Here is a 14,331-nt window from a genome sequence, read left to right as displayed (position 1 = left end):
TGAAGAAGATAATAATTAGGCCGAATTTATGTACTAAAAAGCTATTTTTTTAGATAACTCGAATGCAAATGCATATTACTATTATATTTAATTTTTAAATAAACTTGAGAAATTCGAAGAATCATTGATTTATACAGAAAAAGCTATTTATGCTCATCCTAAAAATATTAAATTTTATATAATGAAGGCTTTGATTAATGTTTCTCTAAATAATCTTAACGAAGCGTATAAAATTTATGAAGAAGTTCTAAATTTAGATCCTTAGAATTAAAAGGCGAAATTTTAATTATCATAAATAAATGTTGTTTAGAAAAATTATAAATTGGCATTTTAATAGATGATGAATATTAAGGAAAACTAAATTGGATATGAAAAATGCTTGAATATAATGATTAGTTTCTTTATTGATCATCCTGAAGAATTAACTGAAGAATAAATTTAATTTGCAAATACTCATTTAAGAGTTAAATCTATTCAAAATTTATAAGCTTTTGGGAAAAATAGATAAGGAGATGATGAAGAAAACGAACAAAAATAATTCCGAGAAGAAAAAAATATGCTTATTGATGCTATTTTTAATAGAATTAAAGATAAACATTTATATTAAATTATCTAATAATTCTGGAAAGAAGAAAAATTTATAAATTTAATATTAAATAATGAAGAAGTTTATTATTCAGAAAAACTATAAATATAAAAATTCCCTTATAAAAAAATTATTACAAGATCTATGGCAAAGTAAAAATACTAAGGAAAGTTAATTTAAAAGTTGAAAAAAATAAAGAGGAATATTAAGAATAAAAATAATTAATTAAAATAAAAAAAAAGGTTATGTTGATTCATTATTTTATAATTAAATATATTTATACAAAATTTTATTAAAAAAAATAAAAAAAAAATCTAGTTTTATTATTTAATTTTTTTTTATAAAAAAAAATAAAATTATTTTAAATTTTTTAGATTATTTCATTTAAATAAAATAGTTTATAAATATTCAAAATAAATATAAATTAAACTACATGAGTACACAGGTATAGTTAAATTATCATCAAAATAATATTTTCTTGGACATGGTCCTATTTCAGCTAATATGCTAACAAAAAAAATAAATATTGTATAACCAATATAACTCATATTATTTATATATTCGCATTATTCTTAGTATTATAAATAAAATATTCTTATTAAAAGTGAGCTTAAACAACAAAATATTCCACAACTCAAAGTTCCGGATAAACTTTTTCCTTCCATAAAATGCATAGAAGGAAAATATATTCCAAAAATGCTGGCTATTGGATCTCCGACACTTAAAATCAATATTCCTAACATTGCAATATATTTATCAAAAAATAAAATGCTTAAAAATACTCCTAACAAAAAATAAAATGAACCTGGCAAACTTTCTATTTCATGAGGACGCAATAAAAAAGAAAAAGATTTTAAATAGAAGTCATTAACTCTTTTGTTAACTTTACGAATTATGTGTATCAAAAAAAAAAGTAAGAACCCTGTAAAGGAAGTATATACATATATATAATCTGAAGTAATTATCATCAACATAATAATTATTAATCCTGATCCCATATGCTAAATTCTTCTTAAAAAATGGAACTATTTTTGGCTTTGTATAGTACCATTTATATTTATATATTTTAAACAATAATTAAATCCTGATGTAATAAAAATAGCAGCAATAAATTATACCAAATATAATATCATTTTTTTTATATAAACAAGAAAAATTAATTAAAAAAGTATTTGCTTTAATAATTTTAATTTATAAATATATTTTTTTATATAATATATATTAATTATAAAGAAATAATTTTTATATATATATATATATTAATAAGTATATAATATAATTATAAAATAATATATCTTTATAATAAATATTAGCATATATAATTTTTAATTATAAAATTTTTTATTTGCTTTTAATTTCTTTAATCTTTTAATGAATTATGAACCGAATTTCAAAAAAAAACTAGACTGATTTTTGACAACTATATTTATTCTTCTTTTAATTTTTTTAACCAATTATCTAATCATGATTTTGGAGTATCAAAAGCTTTAAATTCAAAATCAATGAAATATTTTCCTTTTTCTTTATTTTATAAAAAAATATCTATAATATATATTCAATTTATTATATTATTTAAATAATCAATTTTAATAATTATATTATATAAATAATTATTATATTAGAATCAACTATTTCAATTCTAAACTCATTAAAAAAATGGTTGCAATAAAAAATTATATTAAAAAATTTAATTTGTGAATTTTTAATTTTTAGAGATATTCCTAATATTATTAAACAAAATGTAGCGATTTCATGATAGTTTTTAATACTGAAATTTCTTAAAATAGTTGAAGTAAATTCTGATTAATTCGAGAAATTCAATTTTATAAAATATTAATTAATTCTAATTAGTAAATATAAGTTTCTTTGTTTGTGAAGATAAATACAGAAACAGATTGAAATTCTATTCAGTATAAAAAAATTTGCAAAAATAAATATATTTATATAAAACTTACATAATAAAAAAGTTGGAGAAAACAAGGAAGAAATTATAAAAAATTAAAGCTTTTCTAAGAAAATGTTATAAAAAGGGTTAAATATAAATTACTAGACATCTAAATTACATTAAGATTTAAGAAAATATCAAACATTATTTGTGAATAAATTATTTATATAGTTATAAAACTGAGGTTCTTTAAGCAAAATTTTCGAATAAAGTAAAGAATCTTAAAGCTGTAACAATAGTGAAAATAATTATAATCAAAAACATGAAAGTAAATAAATTTTAAACTTAATGGAATAATTTTAAATACAAAAGAAATATAAGCATAACTTAAGCCTACCAAGATAACATAAAATTTTTAATAATGACGATGTTAACTTAGATAATTAAAAAATAAATCTTTTTTATAAGAAAACATAATAATTTAAAATCAATAACATTTTAGTACTAAATCTATAATACTAAAATTAACAAAATAATTTTTATATTAATAAAGTATAAGCAGTTATTAAATTTTTTAATTTTAAACTATATTTAAAGAATTTTATTTAAATAATTTAAATATTTTTATTTTCATAATAGAAATATTTTAAATTTTAATTTATCCTTATTATGTCTTTTATATTAAAACTTATAATTTTTGATGCTTATTTTGTAAAATATATTAAAATTACTATAAAGCCTTTATAGCTCAGTTGGGAGAGCGCAAGACTGAAGATCTTGCGGTCCTCGGTTCGATCCCGAGTGAAGGCATTTTTAGTTTTTTTTTTTATTTATATACTTTATCAATGTTTTAATAAAATTAATTATAAGAAAAATTAAATAAATTATAAAGAAAAAATATATTTTAATTAATAATTATATAAAAAAAAAATTTAAAAAATATTAATTTTATAATTATTATTCTATTTTATTTTTAAAGTATAAGAATTTATTTCATAATTTAGATTTTAATGAGTCTCTAATTTTCGCAGATAATAAAGTAAAATTAGGGAATGTATGCATTGCTCCTCCATCAACCACGATTATTTGTCCAGTTATATAGCTTGCAGCCTCAGATGCAAGAAAAAGTGCACAATTAGCAATATCTTCTTTATTTCCTAATCTGTTTAAAGGTACAACATCAACAATATTAATCAATAAATCATTACCAGGCATTAGTTTCTCAAATCCAGCAGTTCCATCTATAGATCCTGGAGCAATTCCATTAACTCTTACATTTTAAGGGCCTAATTCAATTGCTAAATGTCTTGTCATAGCATCTACACCTGCTTTAGCAGCACCTGCATGAGTTTACCTTTATTTTTTTAAATTAAAAAAATTAACTTGTTAATATTATTTTTTAATTATTTACAATGCGACACCACATATTTATAATAAGGCGGATATATTTATTATGTTTCCTCCTTTGCCTTTAAAACATTTAGAATATACAACTTTAGAAACTAGAAAAGTTCCCAATAAGTCAATATCAATTACAGTTCTGAATGCATTAGGTGATAATTTTTCAAAAGGAATTAAAAAGTTTCCCGCAGCTCCATTTACTAAAATATCAATATTTCCAGCTTTTTAGATAAAAAATTCTACAGCTTTTTCTATTTCTTCTAATTTTCTTACATCACATGTTGTACCGTATATTAGATTAGAATTAGCTTCTTTTTTTAATAATTCTATAGCTTCATTGATATTTTTTTGTTTTCTGCTCATAATACAAACAGTTGCTCCATGCTTCAAAAATTATTATGCAATTATATAACAAATGCCAGTAGCTCCACCTGTTACAAGAACTACTTTTTTAGTAAATAAATTTTATTGAAAAATACTCATTTTTTTAAAAAATAAAGATTTATTTGTTATAAATTAAATTACATAATTTTAAATAGAAAATAAAAAATATTTAATAAATATTAAATATTTTTTATAAAAAAAATTATAATTTATTCATATAAATATTTAATAAAAAATTATTAAAATATAATATATTTATTAGATCATTTATTTTGTATATTAATTTAAATGCTAATCTTACAATTATTATTATTCTTTCCAAAATATTTTCCTAAAATATCTTTGTATTCTTAATTTTTTTAAATTATTTACAATAATTATTTTTTGAGTTATTATTTACTTGGTTATATATTATCAATTTATATATTTAAATTATATTATTCTAATTGATTTTATTCAATATTTATTTAATTATCGTCAATTAATTATTACTCTTATTTAAATTAAGATAATTATATATCTTACTAATTTAAAAATTGTTATTAAAATTATTATAATTACTATTACTATTATTATTATAATTATTTTTGTTATTATATTTATTATTATTATTATTATTATTATTATTATTACTATTATTATTATTATTATTCTTTTTATTAATATTATTCTTAATTATTTTATTTAATTTAATTTGTATTTAATTCATTTTATTATTAGTATATAATTTCTATTTTTTAAGGTAATTAGTCTATTTATATCATTTTATAATTAGCAAATTTTTCTTTATATATAATATTTTCTCCTCTATCTTTAAATTCTTAAATTTAATTATTATATTTTAATTAGTTTTAATTTACTTCAGTTATTTCTTCTTCTTTTATTTTTCTATGATTTAAGTTTTATTATCTTTTTCTATTTATTTAATTTTCATTAAAAAGACTATTCCATATTTAGAAAATATCTTATAGATGTTAGTAATTTATATATTAATGGACAAATAACGAAATTGCCCTTTTCCAAACTTAGGTTTGCCATTCTTTTATATCATTTTATTTCAGATTTTTATTTATCTTTGTAAATATATTATTTATTAGAAATTTGTCAAAGTTATGAATTTAGTCATGTTTTTCTAATTATTTAATATATCCATATAGAATTTTAATACAATTCGTTCCTTTTACGTTTTAATATTTTTCTTTTATGAATTTGTGTATTTTATCTATTTTTTACAGTTACAAAGGTTCTTTTAACAAAGGTCCAGCATAATTAGCAATGAAGTAATTATTTATAGAATTTTGAAATAACTTATTGAGATAGTAGCGATTTTTTTGAATATTGTCAAGGATATATAAGACGTCTTATTTTATTTCTTAAAGAATTTCTTATTATTTAAATATTGTCATTTTTTTTTACTTTTTTTACTTATATTATTTTTAAAATATAAATATTATTATTTATAATATAGATCTATTTTAGAACACATGTAAAGATTTTTTTATGAAAATAGATATTTATTTCATATGATAATTAATAGAGTATTTTATATAATATTACGTAGATTATTGATGCTTTTTTAATTATATTATAATAAGAAATATATAATTATATATAGAAATTAATATTTTAAAATACACCATAATTTCTATATAGATTTTCACGTAAATTTGATATATTAAAATATTTTTTAAATCAAAAAATTCTTTATAATAATGTATAATTTATGTTTAAATAATAATATATATTATTAAATTGTATTTTTAAAAAATTAAAATAGAAAAAAAAAACTATTATTTATAATTAATAGTGTAATTTTATTTCTTATTAATATTTTGGCATAAAAATGATTATTTTTATTTTATACATATATTTATTTTATTATTATTTTAAGGCAAATTAATAAAAAAATAGATAAATAAAATTTATTTTTCAATTAATCGAAAAAATTATTATTAATTTTAGATAGTCTTGCATATAATATAATGATTATATCAAAAAGTTAGTAATGAAATAACAAATTAAAATTTAAAGAAATATATATGAAAAAATTAATAAATTTATCAATTATATGCTTTGTTTATAAAAAATAAATTTTGATTGTATGCATAATAAGTTATTTGTAATAATAATATTAGTAATAAATTATATAATTAAAATTATTACAAATAAAAATAATATAAATATTTTTATAATAATAAATAAATAATATTTTATAAATAAATATTATTAAAAATAATAAAGAAATTAAAATTTTAGCTTTTTTAATTTATTTTATATAATATAATTAATTATATTTTTTATTATATTTTTATATTTATTTAATTTTATTTTTTATATATCATTATTTTTTAATTACTTAAAATTTATATGTTTTTATTTTTTATGATTTTATATATTTGGAATTCATAAAAATTATAATTAATTATTAACAATAATGATAAAAAATATCTTTTCAAAATAGTTAAATAATAAAATTATAAAATAATAATAATTTTCATAATTATAAATAATAAGTCTTTCAATATTATGATAATAATAAGATTATAAATATTTTATAATTGATATTTTTTTAATATATTTATTATTAAAAGGTTTATAAATAAAAAAAATATAATAAATAACTTAAAAATATGTTTATTTATGTATTATATTTATCAATAAAGTTAATATATTATAATTTTTTCATTTTAATAAATTATTTTATAATTTTTTTTTCAAATAATACTATAAAAATAAAAATTTACAATCATAAATTAAATTATAATAAATTAGCTTAAGAAAATAATAACAATATAAATTAGATTAAAAAAAATACTTATTTCTATAAAAATTAAGATATTATTACTATAAATATAAAAACAATAGTTAAATAAATATGTAATTTTTTATTTTAAATATTTTCTATTTTATTTATTTTATATTCTTTTACATTTGAATTTATAATTATCTGAAATATTTAAAAATGTTTTTATTATATAAAATTCTGATTAAAAAAGGATATATTTTCATATTAAATAAGGCTATATAATTAATTTTATAATTATTAAATTAAAAAGAATTTTTAAAAAATATACTGGTTAAAAAAATAATAAATTATAATTTAATATTAATTATTATTATTTAAATAATAATTTAAATATTTTTAAAATAATATTAAATAATTAGAAAGTTAAATAATATAACAATAATTAATAAATGAATCATAAATAATTAAATATATAATTAAGAAATAAAAAATTCTTTAATTTTTATTTATAAAATATCATATTTATTGATATATTTTTTATTTAATAATTAAAATATCTATTTAATATATTTTAATAATATAAAAAAATATTTTTGTATTATAATTAATTAATATTTTTTTTTTAAATTCTATATATAATTTATACATTTATTATATTTTTAAACGCTTAATTTATATAAAAAAATAATTAATTATATTTATAATGAAATAAAACATATATAAATTTATATAGTAAATTATAAAAAAATTAATTTTATAATAAAATATTTATAATATATATATAAATATATATATTTTTATATTTTAAATAATCATAATTTTTTAATATAATATTTAATTTTATTTTAAAGATTTTTTCTACATTATTTTACGTGTTAATATTACATTAAATTATATTATAATTATTTATTACCCTCATAGAATTTTTTTATTTTTTTTACTTTTTTTCGTCTAAAATTTAACTCTTAATTTTTTTTTAAAAATGTAATACTATTATTTTCAAAATTTATTTAATTTTTATATCAACTATTTTTATTTATATATATTTTTTAAAATTATATTTAATTTTTATGCAAATATTTTAAAAATTCAATTTAATTATATATAAATAATATTTAGAAAAAATTTTAGGATTTAAAATATATTAAAAATTATAAAATCTTATTAGATTAGTTAATTTTTCTAAAAATTATGAACAAAATTTTTAATTTTTTTAAAAAATTTTATTTTATTTAGAATCTTATATTATAAAAGTATATGCTTTTAATAAATTAAAATAAAAAAACTAAAAAGTCTTGAATTTTTAATTAAATATAAATTTATTTTATTAATTTTTTTTTTAATTTCAATTATTTCAATTTTAGCCTCTAAACTTAATAACTTTAAAATATAATTAATTACAAAAGATATTTTAATTATTTTTATATGTTTTTATATATATTTTTTATCATCTATATACTTTTGAAAATATAAATATATTTTGATTCTTAGATTTTACATAATATAATTTATTTTATATGAAATTTTAGAAATAATTATTTTCCATATTAACAATAAATAAAATTTTTATTTATAATTTTTTTATATTTCTAATATTTATTAATAAATTAATTAGTACAATAGTTAAATTAAATGTATAAATTTTAAAATAAGAAATATAAAGTTTTTTGTTTATATACTGAAATTTAATTATTGAATTATATATTTAATCAAAAATTAATATAAAATAAAATAATTAAAATATCAAATAAATTTTATTTATTTTATATTATTTATTAATGGATATTTTTTATAGAGAATTCGCATAAAATAAAAAATAGTTAGTAAAAATCAATAAATTTTTAATTTTTCAATATAAAAAAATCATATTTTTGTTTATAAAAAAGATAGACTAATTATAAGAAGAATTAGATGATCTAAGAAACAGGATTGAATAAAATAAACTTGTTATTTCTTCTGTAAAAATAAAAAACTTCAATTATTTATAAAAATTAAGGTTAATTAAGAATGTGCAAACAAAAAAAATGAAATTATAGAAGATTTATATTAAAAGGCCTTAGATTTAGAATAATAATATTAGGTTATTGATAATTACGAAGTAATAAAATAAAATAAAATAAAAAAGTAAATTATTTAAATAAAAGAGAAGAATTGCGTAAATTGAATAAAATATATAGATTTTGTAAAATAATATATGAATCAGCAAAAATAAATGTTTAGAGATTTATTATAAATTTAAAATTTAAAGCATAAATATCATTTTTTAATATTATTTAAATTACATATTTGTTTTTAAGGCTTAATAATAAACATTTTTAAACTATTAAGTTATGTCTATTATTTTGCTAATTAATAAAACACATTTATAAAATAATTTTCTTAAATATTAGTAAATTTAATTTAGTTAATAAAATACCATTTTTTATTTTATATAAATTTTTATTTGATAGCCATATAATAAATATTATATTATTTACTTTAATTAGTTATATTTTCTACGAAAGGAATTCAAAATTTAAAATTTATAAATCAATTATAATTTATATAAAAATCATAAGTTTAATATTTATTATATATTATAATAAACACCTCTACATTAAACTATTTTTTATCAATAATTAAATATTTTTTATTTTATTATAAAAGGTAATAAAATTGATAAAAAATTTCTAAATCAAAATATATCTAAAAAAAGTTATTATTAAAATATTTTTTTTATTGTTTTAAAATAAAAATTAATTTTTTAATTTATACTATATATCATATATCAAATAAACACAAAATAGTTAAAAATTTGAAAATAATAAAATCAATAGACAAATAGATAAAAATCAACAAAATAATAAAATTAAATAATATTTTTTAGTCTATTAAATGAAAAAAAATGATTTTAATGTTTCAATCATGACATTAGGATTGGATTCCAAACAAAATGGAACTCATATCGACCAATTTAATTTTAGTCTTCTTATTTTTAGTTAATATCAGAATTCCATTAAAAAATTCTTGTTGTGCTTTTCATTCCATTTAACTTACTTTTAGGTCCATAAGTATAACTTCCCATTCCATTAAAACATAGCCAATCTCCAACATTAATATCTTGAGGAATACTTAAATTTCTAGCAATTACATCTAATCCATCACAAGTCATTCCAAACAAAGAACCTTCAATCATATTTTCTTTGTAAATTCCAAATTATTAATTAGTTACATTATCAAGTATGTTATAAAATTATTCATTATTATTTTCAAAAGTATTTCCATCCATTAAAATACAATTAAATGAATGATAAAGAGAATCATTTAAATAATAGCATAACCTACCTTATTTAATTCTTTTTGCAAGAATTCTTGTAAATAAATAGCACGTTTACTAAGAAAAATGTCTTCCAGGTTCTGCAATAACTTTATATCCTAACTTATTTTATTATGTTAGTTTAAGAGTATTAATTACATCTGAGTTTAAATCTCCTGCAGGATACCCTCCACCAAAATCAATTATTTCCATTTCATGTCCATATTATCGGCCTATTTCGATGCATTTTATAGCCATATTGACTGATTTTAATAAAGAACTAGATACGTTTTTACTACTTCCAAAATGGAAATAAATTCCATGAAGGTTTACCTATAATTCTTAGGCTATGTATTTGAGCATTTACTTAGCATTTTCAATAGATAATATATCATCTCCAAATTTATTAAAAATGATGTTGATATCTCTTTACTATTATCCACAGGAATAGAAATTCTCCATAAAATCTTCATATTTGGTGCTAATTATTAAATTTTTAGTAATTCGTTAAAAGAGTCAGCTGTAGTGTAAAGAACATTATTTTTAGCAGCATAAATTATGTCCTTTTCTTCTTTTACTGGATTAGAATATATAATATCTCTTGCATTTACACCTATTTATAAGCCTTACCTTATTTCTTCTTAAGAAGACACATCTAAGCCTGCACCATTTAAAGTCAAATCATGTACTAAAGGAGATATTTGGTTATACTTTAAAGCATAAAAAGGTCTTATCCAAAGCAATTAATCTTGCCAAGATTTGAGCTTTCTTAGAGCTTCAAATGAATTGTAAACAAGAAAAGATTAACCTTTTTAGTCCTAGTTAACAAATTTTAAAAGCTCTTCACATTGAGTAGTTTTTAGCTTTCTTGAATCATTACCTTTAAGGAAGTAGGTTTTGCGAGTTATTGAGAATTAATATAAAGGTTTTAAAATTAGTTTTTTACAATTATTAGCTATTTTATTATTAACAGCAAATAAATATTATTCAACGGTAGTTTTCTGTTGCATCAACGAGGTAAAAACTGTTTGCAAAAGGAATTTTTTTTTAGTTTTTTTTTTTTAATTATTATTTAAAAATATAAAATATTTTTTATATATTAAAAATTTGATATATTTTTTTATAATTTATTTATTGTTATTTTTTTTCCTCCTTTGTATTTAAAAAATTATCTATTTTATATTTTATTTATATCTTTAACATTTATGAATTCTCTTTACTTGTTATTACAGATAAATAAATGTATTTGTAAATACTTTTAAATTTATGTTCATGTTAGCTTATGATGTGCATGTATATAAGTTATTATTAATAAAATACATATAAATCATTCAAAAATAAATAATAATATTACTAGTTTGTAATTAAAAATATAACATAATATTTAATTTTATATTTATTTATTTAAATTTAATTAAAAAAAAATTAGATTTAAAAAAAATTATAAAATTAATAAAATTATAGTATAATTTAGAAAACATAATTTTAATATAAATATCTATAAATTATGTAATTGAAATTATATTTAAATCTTTTTTATTTTTATCTTAATTAATAAACTATTTTTTATATAAAATCAATATATAATTTTTTAAAATTAAATAATTCAATTGTTTTGTTTTCATTATTTTATTGATGATAGTATTAGTTTTTCAATAAAATACTAATTATTTTATATTCCCTCTATTATAATAATTATATATAGAAAACATATATTACTTTAAAAATTAAATAAACATATATATTTTTTAAAAATTAATGTTTTAAATAAATATTTGAAATATATTTTTAATTTATTTATTTTTAATAAATTTGAAATATTTATTTTATTAATAATGTATTCAATTAATTTATGTTATAATTTTTTTTGTAAATCAAAAATCAAACAAATTTGTTAATTTTTTATGTTTTTTTTAAATTATTTTATTTTTAATTCATCAAAATAATTATGGATAAGCTTATAAAAGTGTAAATTTTTTAGTTGCAGCATAAATTAAGATTTTAGTAATTATATCAACCAAATTTTAATTTGTTTCTTTGTAATTTTTTTAAAAAAATTAATTTAATTAACAATTCAAATCAATAATATATTTATTTTATATTTTGTTAAACTATTTTTATATTTTTAGAGATTGCTAACAGTATAGCAGTTTTTGAGATTATATTTTCGTTTATAAAATTCAGATTAATTATTAATATTATTTTTTTTTTTAATTATTATCTTAATTTTAAGTATTTTATTTGTAAATTAATATAAATAATAAAAAAAAATATTATAATTTAAATTAAAAAATAAAAGAAAATAAATCAAAATTCATAAATATTATTTATATTTGTTTATTATTTTAATTAATTTTTTTTAAAGCTTTTTGTTTATATAAAAATAATTTTAGATATACTTGAACAATATTATTCTAAAAAATAAAATATAATTAAATAATATATAAAACAAAAAACAAAAAATTAATTTTTTTATAATAATAATTAAATATATATATTAATATTTTAATTTTTAATAAGAAACATATATATATCCAACCAAATAATTTTTTATTTATTGAAAAACCAAAATAAGATATCTATATAATAAAAATTAAAGTAAAAAGTAGGATAAAATAATAAATATAGAATAATAACAATAATCTGAAAATAGCATATAAACTTTATTATATTTAGTTCATTTTTAATTATGTATCCTACTAATAAATATTTTCTAATTTATTTACAGGAACTTCTTTGAAATGTAATCTAGTTAATTAAATTTTATTTAGTATTTCATTATATATGTATTTTTTAATTACTATTTAGCTCTTCAAATCATATTTTTTACATCCTCTTTCCCCACAAAAAATACTTTTATCTTTATATCTTATACATACAATTATTAAATTTAATTATTTATAAAATTAATTTTTATATTTTACAAAAAAATAGTATCATCTCACTTAAAACTGTTATATTTATTTAAATATAAATATTTATTTATTTTAAAAAAAAATTATAATTATATAAGATTAAAAAAAATAGAAGAAAATTCAAAATACCAAATAATAATTATAAAATAAATTAATAAAAATATTTACATTTTTAAGATATTCATATTTTTACTAAATATAAAGACATATAAATTTTTTTATAATAATGTTTTAATTAGCTTTCTTGTTTATTCTGATTTTTCTTTTCAATAATTATTTTATTTATGTGATTAATTATGAGAAAAAATGCTTTATTAATTAAATATATATTTATCATTAAAATCTTGAGATATTTTTTTTTCTTCAGGAGATTCTTAAATATCATGAACAACAATACTATTATTAAATGAAGCATCATTAGATTCTAAAGTTAATTTTTGATTTGATAATTATTGTTGTTAAGATTATTTTTAAAATTTAGATTTTTCTAAAAAACCAATTTTTGAGGATGCTTAATCACTATAGTTATTAAATTAATTATTATAAATACTTTTATTATTTTATTCATAAAAAGAAATATTTTAATTACTTTTGTTATTATTTTCACAATCACTTTAAAATTATATTTTTTTAATATTTTTAAGTTAATTTAATTTTCCACTTCTACTTATACTCATTTATTATAGGCTATTATTTTAAAATGGTTAGTTACAATTTAAAATTTAAGGATCGTTACTGCTTAAACTATTGTTCTTTTAATGAGTTTTCTATAAGCTTATAGCATTTCTTTAATTCTTAATTTAATTAATTTTATTATTGAATATTTCGTTTTGAAAGGTGGGAATTTTAGGTTATTCAATATTTTATCGAAAATAATTTAGCAACTTTTAAGGATTTCCTTTGGCATTTTTAATAATTTTTCTAAATTTTTTACGAATTTAGGTAACTTTTTCGATTGTTATATTTTATAAATTAATCAAGGAATCTAGAAAGTTTAAAGCTTCTTTTTTAGATAATTATTTTACTTAGTGATAATACATAACTTAACAAAAATAGGGTTCATAAACTTTAACTTTTTAAGCAAAATTTTATAATGATTATTTCGTTATTAATATATAT

General features: G+C 15.1%; 2 protein-coding genes and 1 non-coding gene across 3 annotated transcripts, besides 18 other annotated features; 1 reads left to right on the top strand and 2 right to left on the bottom strand. All coding sequences in view use genetic code 6, as the record gives it.

Annotated features, from left to right (window-relative positions):
* Positions 1 to 1,764: 1,764 nt before the first annotated feature.
* Positions 1,765 to 1,850: a microsatellite.
* Positions 1,766 to 1,818: a microsatellite.
* Positions 1,851 to 2,148: 298 nt separating the features above from the next.
* Positions 2,149 to 2,200: a microsatellite.
* An 860-nt stretch (positions 2,201 to 3,060) lies between these two features.
* Positions 3,061 to 3,119: a microsatellite.
* An 89-nt stretch (positions 3,120 to 3,208) lies between these two features.
* IMG5_117490 lies at positions 3,209 to 3,281 on the top strand. Its single transcript has one exon. It is a non-coding gene; the product is annotated as a tRNA-Phe (tRNA).
* Positions 3,282 to 3,327: 46 nt separating this feature from the next.
* Positions 3,328 to 3,368: a microsatellite.
* Positions 3,369 to 3,464: 96 nt separating this feature from the next.
* IMG5_117480 (hypothetical protein) lies at positions 3,465 to 4,355 on the bottom strand (the record flags this gene model as incomplete). Its single annotated transcript, XM_004034544.1, has 2 exons — positions 3,465 to 3,825; positions 3,883 to 4,355. The coding sequence occupies 2 exons, from the start codon at positions 4,353 to 4,355 to the stop codon at positions 3,465 to 3,467; spliced, it is 834 nt and encodes a 277-aa protein (XP_004034592.1).
* Positions 4,356 to 4,803: 448 nt separating this feature from the next.
* Positions 4,804 to 4,941: a microsatellite.
* A 198-nt stretch (positions 4,942 to 5,139) lies between these two features.
* Positions 5,140 to 5,192: a microsatellite.
* Positions 5,193 to 5,683: 491 nt separating this feature from the next.
* Positions 5,684 to 5,723: a microsatellite.
* Positions 5,685 to 5,731: a microsatellite.
* Positions 5,732 to 6,377: 646 nt separating this feature from the next.
* Positions 6,378 to 6,494: a microsatellite.
* Positions 6,403 to 6,488: a microsatellite.
* Positions 6,426 to 6,479: a microsatellite.
* A 10-nt stretch (positions 6,495 to 6,504) lies between the features above and the next one.
* Positions 6,505 to 6,595: a microsatellite.
* Positions 6,515 to 6,593: a microsatellite.
* Positions 6,541 to 6,591: a microsatellite.
* Positions 6,596 to 7,757: 1,162 nt separating the features above from the next.
* Positions 7,758 to 7,796: a microsatellite.
* Positions 7,797 to 9,899: 2,103 nt separating this feature from the next.
* Positions 9,900 to 11,230, bottom strand: IMG5_117470 (ornithine decarboxylase, putative; the record flags this gene model as incomplete). Its single annotated transcript, XM_004034543.1, has 1 exon — positions 9,900 to 11,230. A coding segment is annotated over one exon (1,056 nt), but the record flags the coding sequence as incomplete, so codon positions are not given.
* Positions 11,231 to 11,365: 135 nt separating this feature from the next.
* Positions 11,366 to 11,422: a microsatellite.
* Positions 11,423 to 12,003: 581 nt separating this feature from the next.
* Positions 12,004 to 12,056: a microsatellite.
* Between the last annotated feature and the right edge of the window lie 2,275 nt (positions 12,057 to 14,331).

This window comes from Ichthyophthirius multifiliis (genome assembly GCF_000220395.1).
Source record: "Ichthyophthirius multifiliis unplaced genomic scaffold scaff_1120509250951, whole genome shotgun sequence".
NCBI classification, from domain to species: Eukaryota; Ciliophora; class Oligohymenophorea; order Hymenostomatida; genus Ichthyophthirius; species Ichthyophthirius multifiliis.
Note: the sequence above shows the minus strand (reverse complement) of the source record. Positions and strands in the feature narration are given on the sequence as shown.